General features: G+C 49.6%; 4 protein-coding genes across 4 annotated transcripts; 1 reads left to right on the top strand and 3 right to left on the bottom strand.

Moving 5' to 3' along the window:
• Positions 1-2,111: 2,111 nt before the first annotated feature.
• On the bottom strand, positions 2,112-2,412 carry FOIG_13475 (uncharacterized protein; the record flags this gene model as incomplete). The annotated part of the gene is made up of 2 exons (XM_031214628.1): positions 2,112-2,309; positions 2,356-2,412. The coding sequence occupies 2 exons, from the start codon at positions 2,410-2,412 to the stop codon at positions 2,112-2,114; spliced, it is 255 nt and encodes an 84-aa protein (XP_031055719.1).
• A 7,909-nt stretch (positions 2,413-10,321) lies between these two features.
• FOIG_13474 (uncharacterized protein) lies at positions 10,322-10,857 on the bottom strand (the record flags this gene model as incomplete). The annotated part of the gene is made up of 2 exons (XM_031214627.1): positions 10,322-10,727; positions 10,823-10,857. 2 exons carry the CDS (start codon positions 10,855-10,857, stop codon positions 10,322-10,324), a joined length of 441 nt encoding a protein of 146 aa, XP_031055718.1.
• Positions 10,858-11,878: 1,021 nt separating this feature from the next.
• On the bottom strand, positions 11,879-13,731 carry FOIG_13473 (uncharacterized protein). Its single transcript, XM_031214626.1, has one exon. It carries the CDS (start codon positions 13,088-13,090, stop codon positions 12,035-12,037), a length of 1,056 nt encoding a protein of 351 aa, XP_031055717.1. The 5' UTR covers positions 13,091-13,731; the 3' UTR covers positions 11,879-12,034.
• Positions 13,589-14,942, top strand: FOIG_13472 (ADP-ribosylglycohydrolase). The gene is made up of 2 exons (XM_031214625.1): positions 13,589-13,692; positions 13,737-14,942. The coding sequence occupies exon 2, from the start codon at positions 13,830-13,832 to the stop codon at positions 14,829-14,831; it is 1,002 nt and encodes a 333-aa protein (XP_031055716.1). The 5' UTR covers positions 13,589-13,692; positions 13,737-13,829; the 3' UTR covers positions 14,832-14,942.
• The last annotated feature ends 181 nt before the right edge of the window (positions 14,943-15,123 follow it).

The raw sequence follows: 15,123 nt of genomic DNA, 5'->3' as shown, positions 1-15,123 counted from the left end.
ACCGTATGGGAGATGTGCCTCGCGGTGAGTTGGATCAATCTAATCGAACTTGGGGACATCTTCGAAGCACAGTGATTTAGGACGAAGGATTTCACCCGATACCTCGTTCTTGCGATGTCCTGAATACGACAACCTTTTAAAAGATTCGGCTCGCCTATGAACGTCATAATCCATACAGATATCCAGGAGTACCAGAGCCAAGTTTGCTCATCACGGCGGCTCAGTATGAGATGGAACGTTTAATGGCAAACTTAGAAAGTCGGGTTCAATTACAAGCCGCTAGAAGTGATGCGACACCTCTTTGTACAACTTACCTCGACGACGATGTCCAAATAAATAGAAGGAGTGATGCCGTGTCCGGACAGATGCCGCCCATCTCAGACTCAGCCGCAGGCGCGTTGCCTCGGGTGGCTACTGGCATAGGATGCGCACTTGCAGACTATTCCTATGACACATGAATCTGCCCCCCAGGATCCTTTTGGGTGGTCCTGAACGTGCTGAGAATGCTGCGTTGATTCCATACCCGAATCTGCCCCCACCCGCTCCAAATTCAAGCCCAAGGCCAGGTCTAGCGGCCATGCCACCGGCCTCGGGTCAAACGCCGGAATCCTTCGGTTCCTGGTTCATCGATCCGGGATATTTGTATGAGCGTTAGGTAATATTGTGTTTTATTTCAAGTTTATCCAGCAGTGCCTCGACCATCCATACCCCGATAGACACTATTAAATAGGGTGGAAAGGTGCTGTGAGTCTGCCTTGTGAGAACTACCTACCAAGGCTAAGCATATCGGTTGGGAAATTGTTTCCAAGCGTTATGACCTTAGGCCAGTGTTGGTTCGTGAGTTACCAGGACCATTGCCGGAGCCGTGACGGCTGAGAGAGGGCTCAGACTTAGAACGCTGTTATCAAGGCCGATTTACTCGACAAAAGGGGTCGAGGAAGATCTGAAAGTGAACTATACATAAATGAGGTGTGACGAGTTGCAATGACGGCCTTTACTGGCTGGTGTACAGCTTTAGTCTAGGTTGTCGGGGTTATTAGAGGTCTGGTATGCGGCACATGGCGTGGACATCATCACCGCCAACGGCTTTGCTAGCATCGTTGCCAGCATCACGTCCCCAGTCATCTCGGGCGTCCCCAGCACCAGAGTAGCTGTTGGGGTCGGATTCTGGGTCAGCCTCAAACTAGGTTTTGCAAACATCATTTTCAGGAACATACTACTGCAAGAATTCGGGGATCTCCTGGTTAGGTTCAATCCATTACCCTTCCCCCTAGGCATCCCTAGCATCCCCACTACCAGTATCATCTCCTCCCTAAGCGTCTCTAGCATCCCCACTACCAGTCTTACCACCGTCGTCAGCACCCCAAGCATCCCCACCACCAGTATTATCTCCTCCCTAAGCATCTCTAGCATCCCCATCACCAGTCTTATCACCGTCGTCAGCACCCTAAGTATTACCCCCAGCATCTCCCCAGCCTCGACTCCCCAGCATCACCTCCCCCGGCCTCGCCTCCCTCCCTAGCACCGGTATAGTCGTGAAGGTAAAAGCCAGAGTCGGCCCTAAACTTCAGGTTATTATAAGCGTTAGCCCCGATCTCCTGGTTGATCCCCAGCAGTGTTTAGGCAAGCAGCCCTCAGGAACATACTGCTGCAAGAAGTCAGGGGTCTCCTGGCTAGTCTCCAGCAGTGTTCGGGTGAGAACACTGGGCCATCGGCTCAAACTCCAGGTTGTTGCGGGTATCACCCTTAGGAACATACTGCTGCAAGAAGTCGGGTATCTCGTGCTTGGTCTCGAGCAGTGTTCAGAAGCCGCCCTGGACATCGTCTCATCACGCCCCAAAAGGAAAGACGTGGCCACACCACGATGGCCCGGGTGGGGTATATGCACTCATTCTATGGTTGTCGAGCTCTTCGGTGTAAAAGCGGCAGGCAGTTGCTGCGTTTCGTCCCAACACCTTGACGTCCGCGAGGGTCTTGACGAGGTCACTTCTGAGCCACTTGTGCTCATTGTGGTTCCCACTCGGGAATTAGCCGTTCAAATCTTCAATGAAGCTCGTAAGCTTTGTTATCGTACCATGCTGCGTCCCGGTGTCGTTTATGGGGGTGTTCCTCTAAAGGAGCAGACCCTTCTTCTGCAGAAAGGATGCGATGTCCTGATCCGGTTCATCTACCACGTCCAGTTCGTTATCATGTAGGCTTACGCAATAGGAGCCGTCAGGAGCATAGTCACTCCAACTCTGCCGTTGTAATCCGCTTGCTTCTGGAGCTGGAAATCTTGTCTCTTGCGCTTCATCGATCATGATAGAGGCCTAGTTATATTAGGAACAAGTCACATGGGGCAACAGAGGAACATACATAGTTTGCGAGCGCGTTGTCATTGACATGGTCCTGTAGCAGAAGGCCATTCGTCATGAAGACTGGATGCGTCTCTTCCTAATCCTTCTTACCGAACCGGACTCTGTAACCGAGATTCGACAATGATGCCCAAACGTACATCCATCTCTATCTCTTAAGCGCTACGACGAGCTACACTGGTTGACATGGTAGAGTCATCAGGATGAGGAGTTGAAAATAGCTCGAGTCCCAACAAGCCTTGCTATGCTGGATGCCGTTACTTTACGCGTTTGTGTACAGGTGACGCATAAGACACTTTCCCATTTATCATAGGATGAAGTGAAGGCCGTTGTCTTGTTGCGCAACAGTCTTTGCATTTATCTTGGTTGCTGTTGCTGCTGCTGCCGGTGCTATCGTATTGTATTCGCGGTTACGGTTGCGGTTGCGGTTGCGGTTGCGGTCGCGATGCCATCGTGGTCTCGGTTGAGGTATTCCGCTTATTGCAGTCGAGTTTCTCCATTTCCTTTCAGTTTTGAATTCTTTAGCGTTTAAATTTGCGTTTGCGGCTTGGGGCGAGATATGATGTGATTGTGGTTGAGGTTGGGTTTGGGTTGGATGGTAAGAAGAGCTGGCGGCTGGAGCAGGAGACCCACGGCATTTTTTCCACCACCTCATTGGCCCTTCTTTTTCACGCACCGCCCTCTTTTGGTTTTTTTTTTTTTTTTTTTTTTTTTTCACCCACCACCTTCAGTGGCCACGAAGGTGATCAATTTGAACGCATCCCCGAATGAAAGGCACGTGACTTGAAAATATCGCCTACACAAATGCACTAAATTAGTGCTAATGCCCGTTGAAAAATACAGCCATCCACATGCCATTAGTTAGGTAGTGGCTTAAAAGACTTTCACCCTTCACTAATAAGACAGCCAGCCAGAATGGCGCCCCCGCTTGCAGCCACAACAAGGAAGACCACCAGAAGAAAAATCAAACCTCATTTTCTGACGGCGAAGCTGAATGAGAAAAACTTCTACCGCTTTACTGGATTCGACGAGGTTATCGAGGGGACCTTTGAGATTACTCCTGAAAACTCTTTTTCTTCTTTTTTTTTTTTTTTCTTTTTTTTTTTTTTTGATATTAACGAGGCTATCACGCATGCTACGGCGCGGCACAGTCTTAGGTAGCTCAGAATTTCTAACCCATCAACAAATAGACTCTGATTAGTGGACGTAGCACCATTCTTTGCGGCGCCCCCGTGATTGCTGGTGGGGTTTGAAAGTCCCAGTAAGCTGGGCTTTGTCAGATTTTCTGTTGTCTTGGGGAGGTGGTGAGTCACCCTAGAGGCTTGGGTTTCATGACGTCCCGAAAAGAGTTGATCAGGTATTCAGGTCGTTTCGACAAAGCTTCCGACAAGCCGCAATAACCCGTCTCTCACTAAATACCTCGACGATACTCGCCTTTCCCACCTCTCCCTCACCGGACCCTTGCGACCAGCATCTCTACCATATCCCATATCAGTACGGAGACGGAACCTGACAACCTAAAAGAGCCATTCGCGACCAAACCTTCCACTCTTTGTCTGTCATCGGAATACGCCTCCTCACACCTCTTATACGGGCATAAAGTTCGTCGTAAAGCTACTTCATCATAAGCCCGAGTCGGTGACAGAATCAATGATGACTGTGTCTGCGTTTATGGCTTTGGGTTCTCCAAGATACTTACTCGGTAATGACAAGGAGTACAATGCTGTAAAGCCAAATGTGCCACAGGATGTATCTGAATAAGGTTACTTGATAAACGATAAAGCTTCTTTGCAATGCCCTTTTTAAAAGGTTATTTCTATTATCTAAAGGATCTACAGAGTTAGAATTAATTTATAAATAGGGGATAATTTAATATTCCTTTAGGGATGCATATCGATCATCGCTGATGCCCTTATCTGAGCCGGTTGTACTGCTCGGGTGACCGAAGGCCGAGGGACTTGAAATCCGTTATCGCGATCCAATTTGTGGTGTTGAAGAACCCGGGGTTGTGCCCGATTTGAGTGTCTGGCAAAGAGACTGCAGAGGTACTGTTCTCGCAGGTGAACAAGACTGTTGGAGTCTGTTTTTCGTGAAATGAAGCTATTTCGTACTCAACCTTCCGATATAGCATGATCTTGATTCTCTTCTCATCCTCATTGCTTCGCCCCTTCTCCCCTTTCGCCGAAGTCGCCCGTATTCCTTAGGATCCACTTTAGCGTCCTAGTCATCAGCCTCACCATCGATGGCCCTGTTCTCAACAGTGAATCAGTGCCTTCCTTTGTGAATCACGATGGCGTAGTCATGATGATTCACTCGGGGGCGTATGGTGTTCTTCGACGCATCACACCACGGAGCTTCTCGAGGCGTTATCCTTCAAGTCCTCGCTGTCTATATAAGACAACTAGTCTGGCTTCTGCGAGCTGGTTGTACTTGTTCTCTGCCTCTTCTAAATCGTTGTCCAGGTGAAGCCATCATTGAGCACTCCTGGTAAAGACGAACAGGGGGAGGTGGACTCGAGTCGCCCAGAGCGCCCTCAGCTTCTCACAGTTCATCAATTCGATAACTGCACTTGAACAAGCAGCGCTCTAGCTTGGGGATTCTGTCTTGATCGCCAGGGCGGACATGCCTCCTCTACAGCGCTATCTGGATGTTCCGTGAGGGGTCTTGAGCTTAGAGACCTTGTTGGGATCCTGGTCGGGGCTCGTGAAGTCCATGATGGATATGCTGTCGGCCTCTTTGCTCACAGCGACAGCGACTATCGCATCATGAGGTTCAGGATCTCTGCAGTGAGCCCTTGTTCTTGTCTGTATGTTCTCGATAGGAGAGTCATCCATGTTTATGGCGTGTGTACGGATTTGTGAAGAGCAAATGAAAGAAATGTTGTGGGGTGATTGCGCAGTACATCCCAGACCAAGCGGCTACCTGGCCACTTGCCACACCGGCTCTTTCACACGTTGAGGATTAATTATTTGGTCGAACGCAAGTTTTTCTTTTCTCTACTGATTTATGTAATTTCCGTCTTTGATTGATTAGAAGATCCTGTTGGTGTTAGGGGCCGGGTGATCTTCACCCCTCAGGTTTACTGGGGGATCATCAAGGTATAATCCACCATGCCCAATTGGTCTCTGAACAAAGCGAATTTGTCCCCGGCCAGTGCCTTCGTAAGTGTGTCGGAAACTAACTCTTTCTTTGTGATCAATTCGAGTGAGATATCTCCTTTGGTCACGGCTTGCCTCGGCCAGTGGTGATATATATCGACGTGACGAAGGTGCGTGACTAACTTTACTACTCCCTTGTTGATGAGACGGATTGCCTGATGGTTATGACTATAAATGGTCCAAGGCGACACGCCAAAGGAGAGGTTGATGGCCTTGCATAGGCGCTTGAAGGCCATGAGCTCTTTTGCCGTCCGTGAGAGCGCCAGCAGCTCAGCTTCTGTTGACGAGGTTGTGACCGTATCTTGCTTTCCTGCCTCGTATTGGATAAATCTTCCAAATAGCTTGGTCGCGTAGCCTTGACAGCTTTTGCGGTCATGAGTGTTATAGGCAAATGATGCATCAGAGTAGACTTCCAAGTGGCCATTGTCGCCTGTGAACATGATCCCATAGTTCCGGATGTCGTAGAAGTATTCGATAACCTCTTTTTCGGCAGCGGCATGCTCGAGACTGGGGTTTTGAAGGAATTGGGCCAGTTTGGCTGCTGTGAAGCTCAGGTCTGCCCTCACGATAATCGCCGGGTATTGGATTGACCCAAGGAGTGATTGGAAGAGGTGGACTTTGCCTGTCATTGCCTATCCTGCGAATGGCTTCAGCCATATTCCCTTCAGTGGGTGCTTCCTGGTCTTTCTCTCCATGTTGACTTCGTATTCAAAGGCCATCTTCGTGATGTATAAGTTTTATGACAGCCAAGTCTTTCGTGCCTCCCTATCTCTGATAATCCTTACTGCTAGGAACCACTTTATGTCTCTAAGATTGGTGACTTCGAAGCGATCCATTATTGCATCTCTGGTTTCTTCAGCTCGAGCCCGTTGAGATGAGTGAAACATCATGATGAGGTCGTCCACGAAGAAGAATATGATGATCTTCCCATCTACCATGATACAGGATTCTTCCAATACAATCAATAGGCTAAGGGACTTAAAGAAGGTGACGAGGAGCTTGTACCAGAGGAATGGAGATCGCCTCAGGCCATAGAGAGCTTTCCTTAGCTTGATACACTTTCCTTCTCCTCCGGGGATTCCTTGGGGTCATAAACAGTATACGTCTTCTTCTTCCTCAATAAGGGCGTTTAGGAAAGCTGTGACGAAGTCGAATTGCCACGCCTCCATCCCCCATCATCAGTCTGAAGGCCCTTGCTGCTAAGGTGATGGCATAGGTGTTGAGCCTCTTGTCAGGTTGCTCGTCTCCTCGGACTGTCATATGTGCCTTATACCGTTGAAGGTATCCATCCTCGTCAATCCTGTAGGCAACGAACATAACGGATTCCGCTGAGCTTTACGAGCAGAGGTATGTCCTTCTTATTGACCTTCGTGAACGCTTCTGATTCGAGGAGTTGATTCCACTCCAGCATCACCGCTCCTTGCCATCCTGGCCAATGAGAGCTCAGATTTGCTTCCTTTAAATTCTTGGGAAGCGACGGTAACTCGTTTCGGTGTATTATAGGTTCCGAGGCTCTTGCGAAAGGTAATACTGCTGCGAATGATTGCAGGTCTGGGCGTTCGGCCGGGTCTAGGAGATCTCTGATCGAGTACATCAGTGTCTGTAGGTGGGGGAGGGGTTAGCCGTTGCTGATGATCTTGAGCTTCTTACTGTTGATGATCCTTAACTTCTCCTTCTTGGTCACAAATGATCGGGGGTAACTCTAGTGGATCGTTCATAGATACATCCTCGAGGGCTTCATTAATGTGAGGCAATCCACTTGGTTGCTGTTCCTGAGTTTGAAGATCAAAATCGACTTGCATCTCATCGACCTCACCTCTCGCCCCGTCAGGATCGGCAGCGTCGTTGCTCACATGTTCCTGATTTGTTAGATAGTCAGAAGCCCGGTCATCCATACCCCGTGGGGATTTCTCTTTTTCCTCAACGATTAGGAGATCAGCTTGGAGCTGACGGATAACTTCCGGGTTCTGCTACACTCGATGGTCTCTGCAGAAGGGGTGTTCGTCAAAGAAAACATGTGATGACGTCATCACGGTACTTCACGTCAGTTCGGGGTCCCATATGAGGTATTTGGTAGAGGAGACGATGCCTGCAAGTCATCTAATATACGCTCTTGGGTGAGCTTCTCGACGGTTCCTCTGAGGGCTTTTCTCTTCAATACGAAAGCTTTGCATCCATACGATCTCACGTGGGAGATATTAGGGCGAAGGTCTACCTTAAGATGTGACCATGAGGGTTTGTTGTCTCTGACCAAGTCATGAGGCTCTCGAGAGTGGATTTTCAACCGAGTGGCTCTTTGGGGGTCGGCCAGCAGGTAGATTGCGACATTCCTGCCAAAGGCCATCGTACTGGCCTGAATCCTGACTGGGCAGGAAGAAACGTAGTCTTCTCTTTCCAAATACCCCCAGGTCTCTCGATGAAGCTGTTCTAGTACTAGTAGCTTGGAGCTAAGGGTCTTACTATGATGCCCTCTCCTTGGACTTGAATTCACTGCGTGGGTCAACAAGGCTTTCTCGTTATTTGAGATAAACGCTGCCACAAGGGTTCCATACAGTCGTTGGATGAGGAATATGAGTCACCAAAGGCCATCCGAGAGTTCAGTCTCGTATTGGATGGAGTAACCGAATCTGAGATAAGAGTATCTGCAAGCAAAGAGCGCGCAGTAGTTATATCCTCCCGGAGAAGTCGGCGTTGGGAAGAGATCGAAGGTGAGTACAAGCCGCGGTCCTTTTGGGAGGTTATCTGTACCCGGTCTTCGTGAGATGACCCTCTTCTGCTTAACTGTGCCGTAAACATCGCAATTGGTAGTTGTGTTACACTCGATCTTGATTCCCGTGATATTATCCGTGGCCTTCTCCATGACTGCTGCTCCAGGATGACCAAGGCGCTGATGCAAAAGGTCTGCCGAAGCTCTCGCCTCTGTTCTCTCACCCGGCAAGGCCTTGTGATGGGCGGTCAACGCCGTGAGGTCGTCCTCATCATCCTTTGTCTCTGGTACTCCTTTGTATGAGATCCAGGGAAGTCCGTGGTGTTCTTTCGTCTTCAAGATGCCTCTGTTCCAGTTGTAATTGGTAAATTCTCTAGAGAAAGTGTTCTAGCCTATGTTTTTGCCTCTGAGGGTCTGTGTAGAGATGAGACTTGTAGGTGACTTAGGGACGTAATAGGCTTTGGAGAGGCTGATCCTTGCTCCGTTGTCTGCGGTGATCATGGCCTTGCCACTTCATGTTATATACGAGACCCCTTCTAAACCGTTGATCTGTTCACTGTCAGAGCAATCGAGGCCTCTGATGAATAGGGAGAGATCGTTGAGGATGTGATCTGATGTACTACTATCCATCACAATGCTCCTTGATAGTTTATGAGAGCTCGATTGGGCAGCCTTCAGTGAGAAGATTATATCTAAAGTAACTCCTCGGGTTTCTCCCCCGGACTCTTGGTAGTTGATGCATTGTATTCGGCGATATGTGCTTTAAGGCCTTTAGTTGAGCCTACCTTCTCGTTGACCTCTTCCTGAGTGTCGGATTCCCGTTGAAAAGCTTGATCACCTTTCTTAAGGCCTGGGAGAGCATGGTAACAGTTTTTCCAGTGTGCTTTGGGATCGTCGATTGGGTGCTCTTTGGAGCAGAAGAAGTAAGTCCTTCGCTTCCTCGTCTTCTTCTTTGGTTTCGGGGCAGATTTTGATCCAGTTGCTCCTTGAGCCTCTTCTTCGAGCTTCTCCTCGTCGCCGTCTTGGGTTCTTCCGTTTAGAGAAACCATCGTCGTTTTGTGACTTCTCCTGGGGAGGGTGGCTTGTGAAGTCACGATCTTGTTCATGTACAGGATGGCGATCTCTTCGGGATCGAGGTTACGTCCTTCGTGAAGGGCTTCGGTGACTTTGTCTGAAAGAGCTATTCCCTTGGATTGATCCTTTTGTGCGATGGTCGAGCAAATCTAAGGAGAACCTCTTTTGGATTAGCTTGGGGGACTCCAAGGGCTTGAATTTGTCGGTAGGTCCTCAAGAAGTCGTTAGTCCATGCCGAGATATCGTTACTCTTCTTGTACTTACCGGGTACGGTGTTGAAGTCCTTGACAGCTTTAAAGCTCACCACCACAATATTGGGTTGAATTCATTGCTTGAGTCATTGAAGCCTTTCCCTATCATCAAAATATTCCCTGATTAGCTCGAAGTACATGCTTGAGACGGACTTTTCAATGAGCTCTACCGAGAATCTCAACCGCTTGGTTTTTCATCATAGCGAGCTTCCTCTACTTGTGAGACGAGGATTGAAATGCCCAAACTGATGTGAGGGATTTATTTGTTGCATTGATATCCTCCGCTTGTTTTAGCGTAGGACTACCAGGTGCCGTCATGACATTCATTGTAGCTTGGACTATATTATCCATCATGTGTTGAAGTTGAGGAGGCATGATTATTGTTGGTTCGGTCAAGGTTCCAGGCGCGTCTAGGTCGATGAATTGCCACACATTTAACTCTTCAGCTCTGGCTTGAATCCAGGCAATTCAGCGTGGCCAGTCCGTCTGAGCCTTCAATATGATCGTAGAATGGACGGCTGTAGCTGTATTTGAGGCCATTAGGATAATATCGCAAAACTCGTCTCCTCTAATGCTCATTACCGTAGGAGCCTGCATCCGATTCCGTACCTATTCCTGTTCGAATTCGTCACCAGTTTTGTCGAAAACGCCGTCCCTTATTACCCGTATGTTTACACGAGTCTAGCGTGGCTTGCGGATAACCTTCTGCCTCTTACCGCCGGGAAGCAGGCTCTGCATGCCAGGTCGCTTAGGGACTCAGGGCGCCGAGGTCTGCAGTCACTGCGCCGGACTACCCGTGGCCCTGGTCGTGGTCGGCTTCTGTGCGCTGGAAGGTCGAGAAGCTTCAGGAGTGCCGAGAAGGTCCATGATATCGACGGAGTCCGCGTCCGCGCCGATTCCAGCGAACGGGTTGGCGATTGTGCTTGCAGTCGCGTTACGCGGTTTGAGTGCGCTGACCTCAGCCCGTAAGTTGGCTATTGTGGAGGAAGCGGAAGCGTGCTTGTTAAGTGCTTGGCCAGAATCGGCCTTTGCCTTCTCGGCTTTCTCGAGGGCAGAGTTGGCTCTTGCAAGCGTGACTTTGGCGCCCTTAGTGGCAGCCCCTAACCTCTCGTTAACTCCTGCGAACTTAGTGTTGATTTTGTCGCCGAGCTCCTTAATCTTAGGGCCTACTGGGTTAATGCATCTAACTAGTGCATAGATAGGAGTGGTGTCTTGTGCAGTAAGTCCGTGGTATTTAATTATATCTTGGAGTTTAGCAATCTTGGTAATTACGTCTACAAGAGCTGCATTCTTAACAGGGCCTGCGGCGGCATGCTGCTAGGTTCCGGCGAACTCGGCGAGGTTTCGAGGTATATGTGGTAAGTAGGCGTGGCCGGTTTCAGATAGTTATCCGGCGATCATGCCGTTAAACAAGCAGTAGGCTAATACGTGGAGATATGCTAAAACCTAGTAAGCCGGGGATAGAAGATTGTTAATGTGGCGATAATTTGGCCTGCTTGTCTCTCTGTTGTAATAGGCTTTGTATATGTTAAACATGGCGGTCTTCGTGGTGCAGGTAAGTGAACTATCCAAATTAGACATGGTATGTTTCTTGCTCTAGATAGCCGCTTCTTTATCATCGTCGTTGACCTCCAGATAATGGCAACTGGAAATGTACGGCCATATGTCAATGTCCCCTCCAGCCCATTTCGCAAGCGGTGACTTTTGCGCCTCGCGCATGTCAGCAGCTTTCTCGCTGCTGCGTCTCCCTTACCTCGGCCCCTGCAATTCACTGCGATGTTCGATGCCACATCGGCTGCTTCAGCAAAGCACGATATGGGTTGTTGCCTGCACGCTTCTTTCGTAAGTTCTGAGAATCACTCAAGTAGCTCATTGAAATGATGATCACTGAGCCACTTGAGGAAGAAATGAGAAACGTAGAGCTGGCTGGAATAGTCGCACTAGGGGATCTCGAAACTCCTCATCCTTCCGTGGCCGATTGCAAGCCAAGAAGGACACTCTTATATTGGCTCAAGACTGTATCAACTCGGCTTTTGACACTCAAGATATCGGCCATCCCACATATCTCTTTTGTTTGAGTATCCATTAATAGGGTGTGAGCTAGCAGGGAGTCGTCATCAGTAGAGCTCAGGCTCTCAAGTTCATGCTCAAAATGACATATTTCGATGGCCCTGACCTCACCAAAGGAGCCTTCAACAACCAGCGAAGAGATTCGTGACGAGGTTTACAGCGCTGAGGTGGATATTGATCAGAAGAAACAGGCGCTTCAGAGGGGCAGAGCACCTTGAGAACTTTGGTATAATGTCCAAGTTGTAAGCCAAATGTGTTATTTGCAGTTGAGACTTGAAATGAACATGCCAAAATAGACTCTGTAAAGAATCCCTTAAGCTTAGTCTAAAGTACCTAAATATTTTGTCGGTTAAGTTAAAGGTCCTTAGGATCCTCGCCTCCCCTAGCCGTTGTCTATTGACATGGAAGTGAGTCGCCTCTTCAGAAGTACCGTTCATATGCCTTTGCAGACTCCAGAACCATCCGGTCAAAGGGAATCCAGCCTTGGCCTGTCGCTTCAACCGCCTTGCTAGCATCGACCTTGAAGCCACCATTGGGAATACTGTAGTCTTGCAGATATCCCTTTCCTGGTTCACCTTTCCCAATAATTCGTTGTCTATCAGGATAAGCCTTTCGCAATAAGTCGCGATAAGCCTGGATGTTTGCAAAATTGCCGTTTCCCCCAGCGATATACCGTTGCCCATCGGCTACTTCTTTCTTGTCAACTACAAACACCATGAGTCGTGCAACATCGCGCACGTCAACATGTGTTCCGTTACCAGGTCCAGCAGACGACATGTTCTCCCCGTTCATGATGCGATAAGGAACGATGGCGGTCTCACTCAACTTCTCCGGGTCTTCAGGCAGAATCAGGGGCGGTCCAGCCACCCAGACCGGGTTGACAGCCGTCATTGTGAAATTAATGCGATCTTTGTTCTTTTGTCGAAACTCCCAGAATGCACGCTCTGCTTTGACCTTGCTTGCGACGTAGATCTGGTGGCCTGTCACTTCCGAGCCAGCCTTCGCGATCGCATCCTCAATTTGATCATTCCAATCTTCTTCTGTGTAACCCTTCTCTGGATACTTGGGTTTGCAACCTCTGACAGCCACTATTGAAGACATGTACACAAATGACTTCAAAGCAGGCTCTTTGGCAGCGGACTCCAAAATGCCGAGAGTCCCTTGCAGAGAAGAGCCGATGACGTAGTCGATATTGGTGTTGGCAAAGTCAACTGGAGCCGCCAGGTGGGCAATTGCCGTTGTCCCTTTTACAGCTTCATCAAATGCTCCCCTGGCCATGAGATCGGGTACCAAGATTCTCGTGAGTTGGCCGGAGGAAGCATATGAGGGGAGTGCTGAGAGGAGGCTTGAGGCTGAGGATTGACTTCGCACTGCCGCGCGGACAGAATAGTTGGCGGCGAGGAAAGCTTCAACGGTACGTGCGCCGATGAAGCCATTAGCGCCAGTGACAAGAACGAGGCCTTTTGTGGGCGACATTTTGAGTACGAACGGGTGTGATCTTTGAACAAATTTGTAGAGGATAGAGTAGAATGATGAGTTGATGTTTATTGCTGCCCGTCTTTAACCAAAATGTTTGACTCTTATCTTAGTGCCTGAATTTTGGTATGGCAACCTCGCTCCGGGCTTAGAAATAATCGCCTGGAGATTAGCGTTATCCCCGGTTCGTAGTTGGTGCCACAGTGACATTCCAAGGCGTTGGCCACTAATTTGAAGAGCGTTCGTTGATCGTGGATCCACTTATAGGGCAGAGTTGCCGCAGCCATGGAAAGGACGATAGTTATGTCCGGGTCAGTGAAATTGCTCAAGATGCATCTTTTGATGCCTGATGCTTTGAGTGGATGGACCGGAGAAAGCAGGACAGCTTTGCGAAGCACATGCCCCAGTGAAGGCAAGCCGACGTTGTATGAGGCCATCCACGGCCAGTGCCCCACTACTTCCGAGCGCCCATTCACTACAGCATCGTGCGACAGACAACCGCGACAATCGCACAATCTCCCACTTCGAAATCCGACTAAGAATGTGTTTTCCGGCAATATTATGGCCTGGGCCTTGCGAAAGCTCGTCCAGCTTTGTCTACTGTAGGCAGCAATGCATGGATCCGATTCAAGGCTGACAGACTCAGCCCCAGCTCAGCCCCCGCTCTTTGGCTCTCGAATGAGATTTGAACCGTCAAATCGCCATCAGACAAACGAACAAACAAACACAAGCAACAAACATGCCTTCATCTCAAAACAAGTCTGAGCTTTCGCCCCGCGAGTCCCGTGTCATCGGCGCGCTGCTGGGCGTCCATGCCGGCGATTCGCTGGGCGCAACGCTCGAGTTCAAGACTCATGCGGACATTGCGCGTGAATACCCTCTCGGTCTCCGTGAGATCGTAGGCGGAGGCCCGTTTCGATGGTCGCAGGGCCATGCAACAGACGATACTGATATGACTCGTGGCGTACTCCTTGCATACCACGACTACAAGGCCGGCGACGACGTCGCGCACCTCGCTGGCGATTATTTCATCAGTTGGCTTCACGGCGACTGGCCAGGCAGGCGACCGGGAAGTCGACCTGAGGACATTGGAGGGGCAACCGCTACTGGGCTTATGCGCTATGAACAGACGCAAGATCCTGATCGCGCCGGAGCTGGAGAAGGAAGTGCTGGGAATGGAAGCTTGATGCGCTGCATCCCGACCGGCCTGTTCCAACGCGATCCCCAGAAGTTGGTCGAGGAAAGCGTGCGTATCAGCAAGATCACCCACGACGACAAGAGATGCACGGTCGCATGTGCAGCCTACAACACGATTGTGTCGAAACTCATCGACCAAGTCGCCCCTCAAGAGGCCATTGAGGCAGGTCTCCAAGTCGCAGAAACTCTTGAAGTAGGCTATGGCCCAGTATATCAATCGATTGAACTCGGCAAATCTCTCAACATAGCAACAATGGCTGCGAAAGGACCTGTACCTGAACTGGGAGGGAGATGCAGTGGATATGTCCTCGAGTCACTGAGCCTCGCGATTGCTGCGGTCCTCGACACTCGCAGCTTGGAGGATATTGTGGTGGACGTTGTTCGCATTGGCTGGGATACAGACACAAACGGGGCGATCGCGGGAGGAATACTGGGAGCTCGAGATGGAGCAGCGGCTATTCCTCCCCAGTGGAGATCGGTCTTGCAATTTGGTCGTGAGTTTGAAAATGCGGCTTTGAGTATCTTCGAAAAGAAAGCCGCATGAGATCGTTACGAGTACGTTGGCTGCCGTTGGCGTCCCAATTCAGCATATGTTCAATATATAATAGAAGGTTGAAGACTCATGAATAAACTAATTTGATGTTTTTCATATGCCCTTGGTGTCACGAAGACGTACAGTGAATTGATTACGACCTTGGATGGCCGACGTCTGAGAAACAGACTGCTCTTGAGTAGCCGGGCCGGAAGTCCTGAACAGGCAAGCCTTATCACCCCGCAATCCCACAAGACGACATTTCCATTTCGTCACCTTTGCAGTAGCTCCGTGGCTCCATCGA

The sequence above is a fragment of the Fusarium odoratissimum genome (assembly GCF_000260195.1).
Source record: "Fusarium odoratissimum NRRL 54006 unplaced genomic scaffold supercont1.33, whole genome shotgun sequence".
NCBI lineage: Eukaryota > Fungi > Ascomycota > Sordariomycetes > Hypocreales > Nectriaceae > Fusarium > Fusarium odoratissimum.
Note: the sequence above shows the minus strand (reverse complement) of the source record. Positions and strands in the feature narration are given on the sequence as shown.

Coding starts and splice junctions, on each gene's coding strand:
- FOIG_13473 (XM_031214626.1), bottom strand. CDS start 13,090: ATGTCGCCCACAAAAGGCCTCGTTCTTGTCACTGGCGCTAATGGCTTC.
- FOIG_13472 (XM_031214625.1), top strand. CDS start 13,830: ATGCCTTCATCTCAAAACAAGTCTGAGCTTTCGCCCCGCGAGTCCCGT.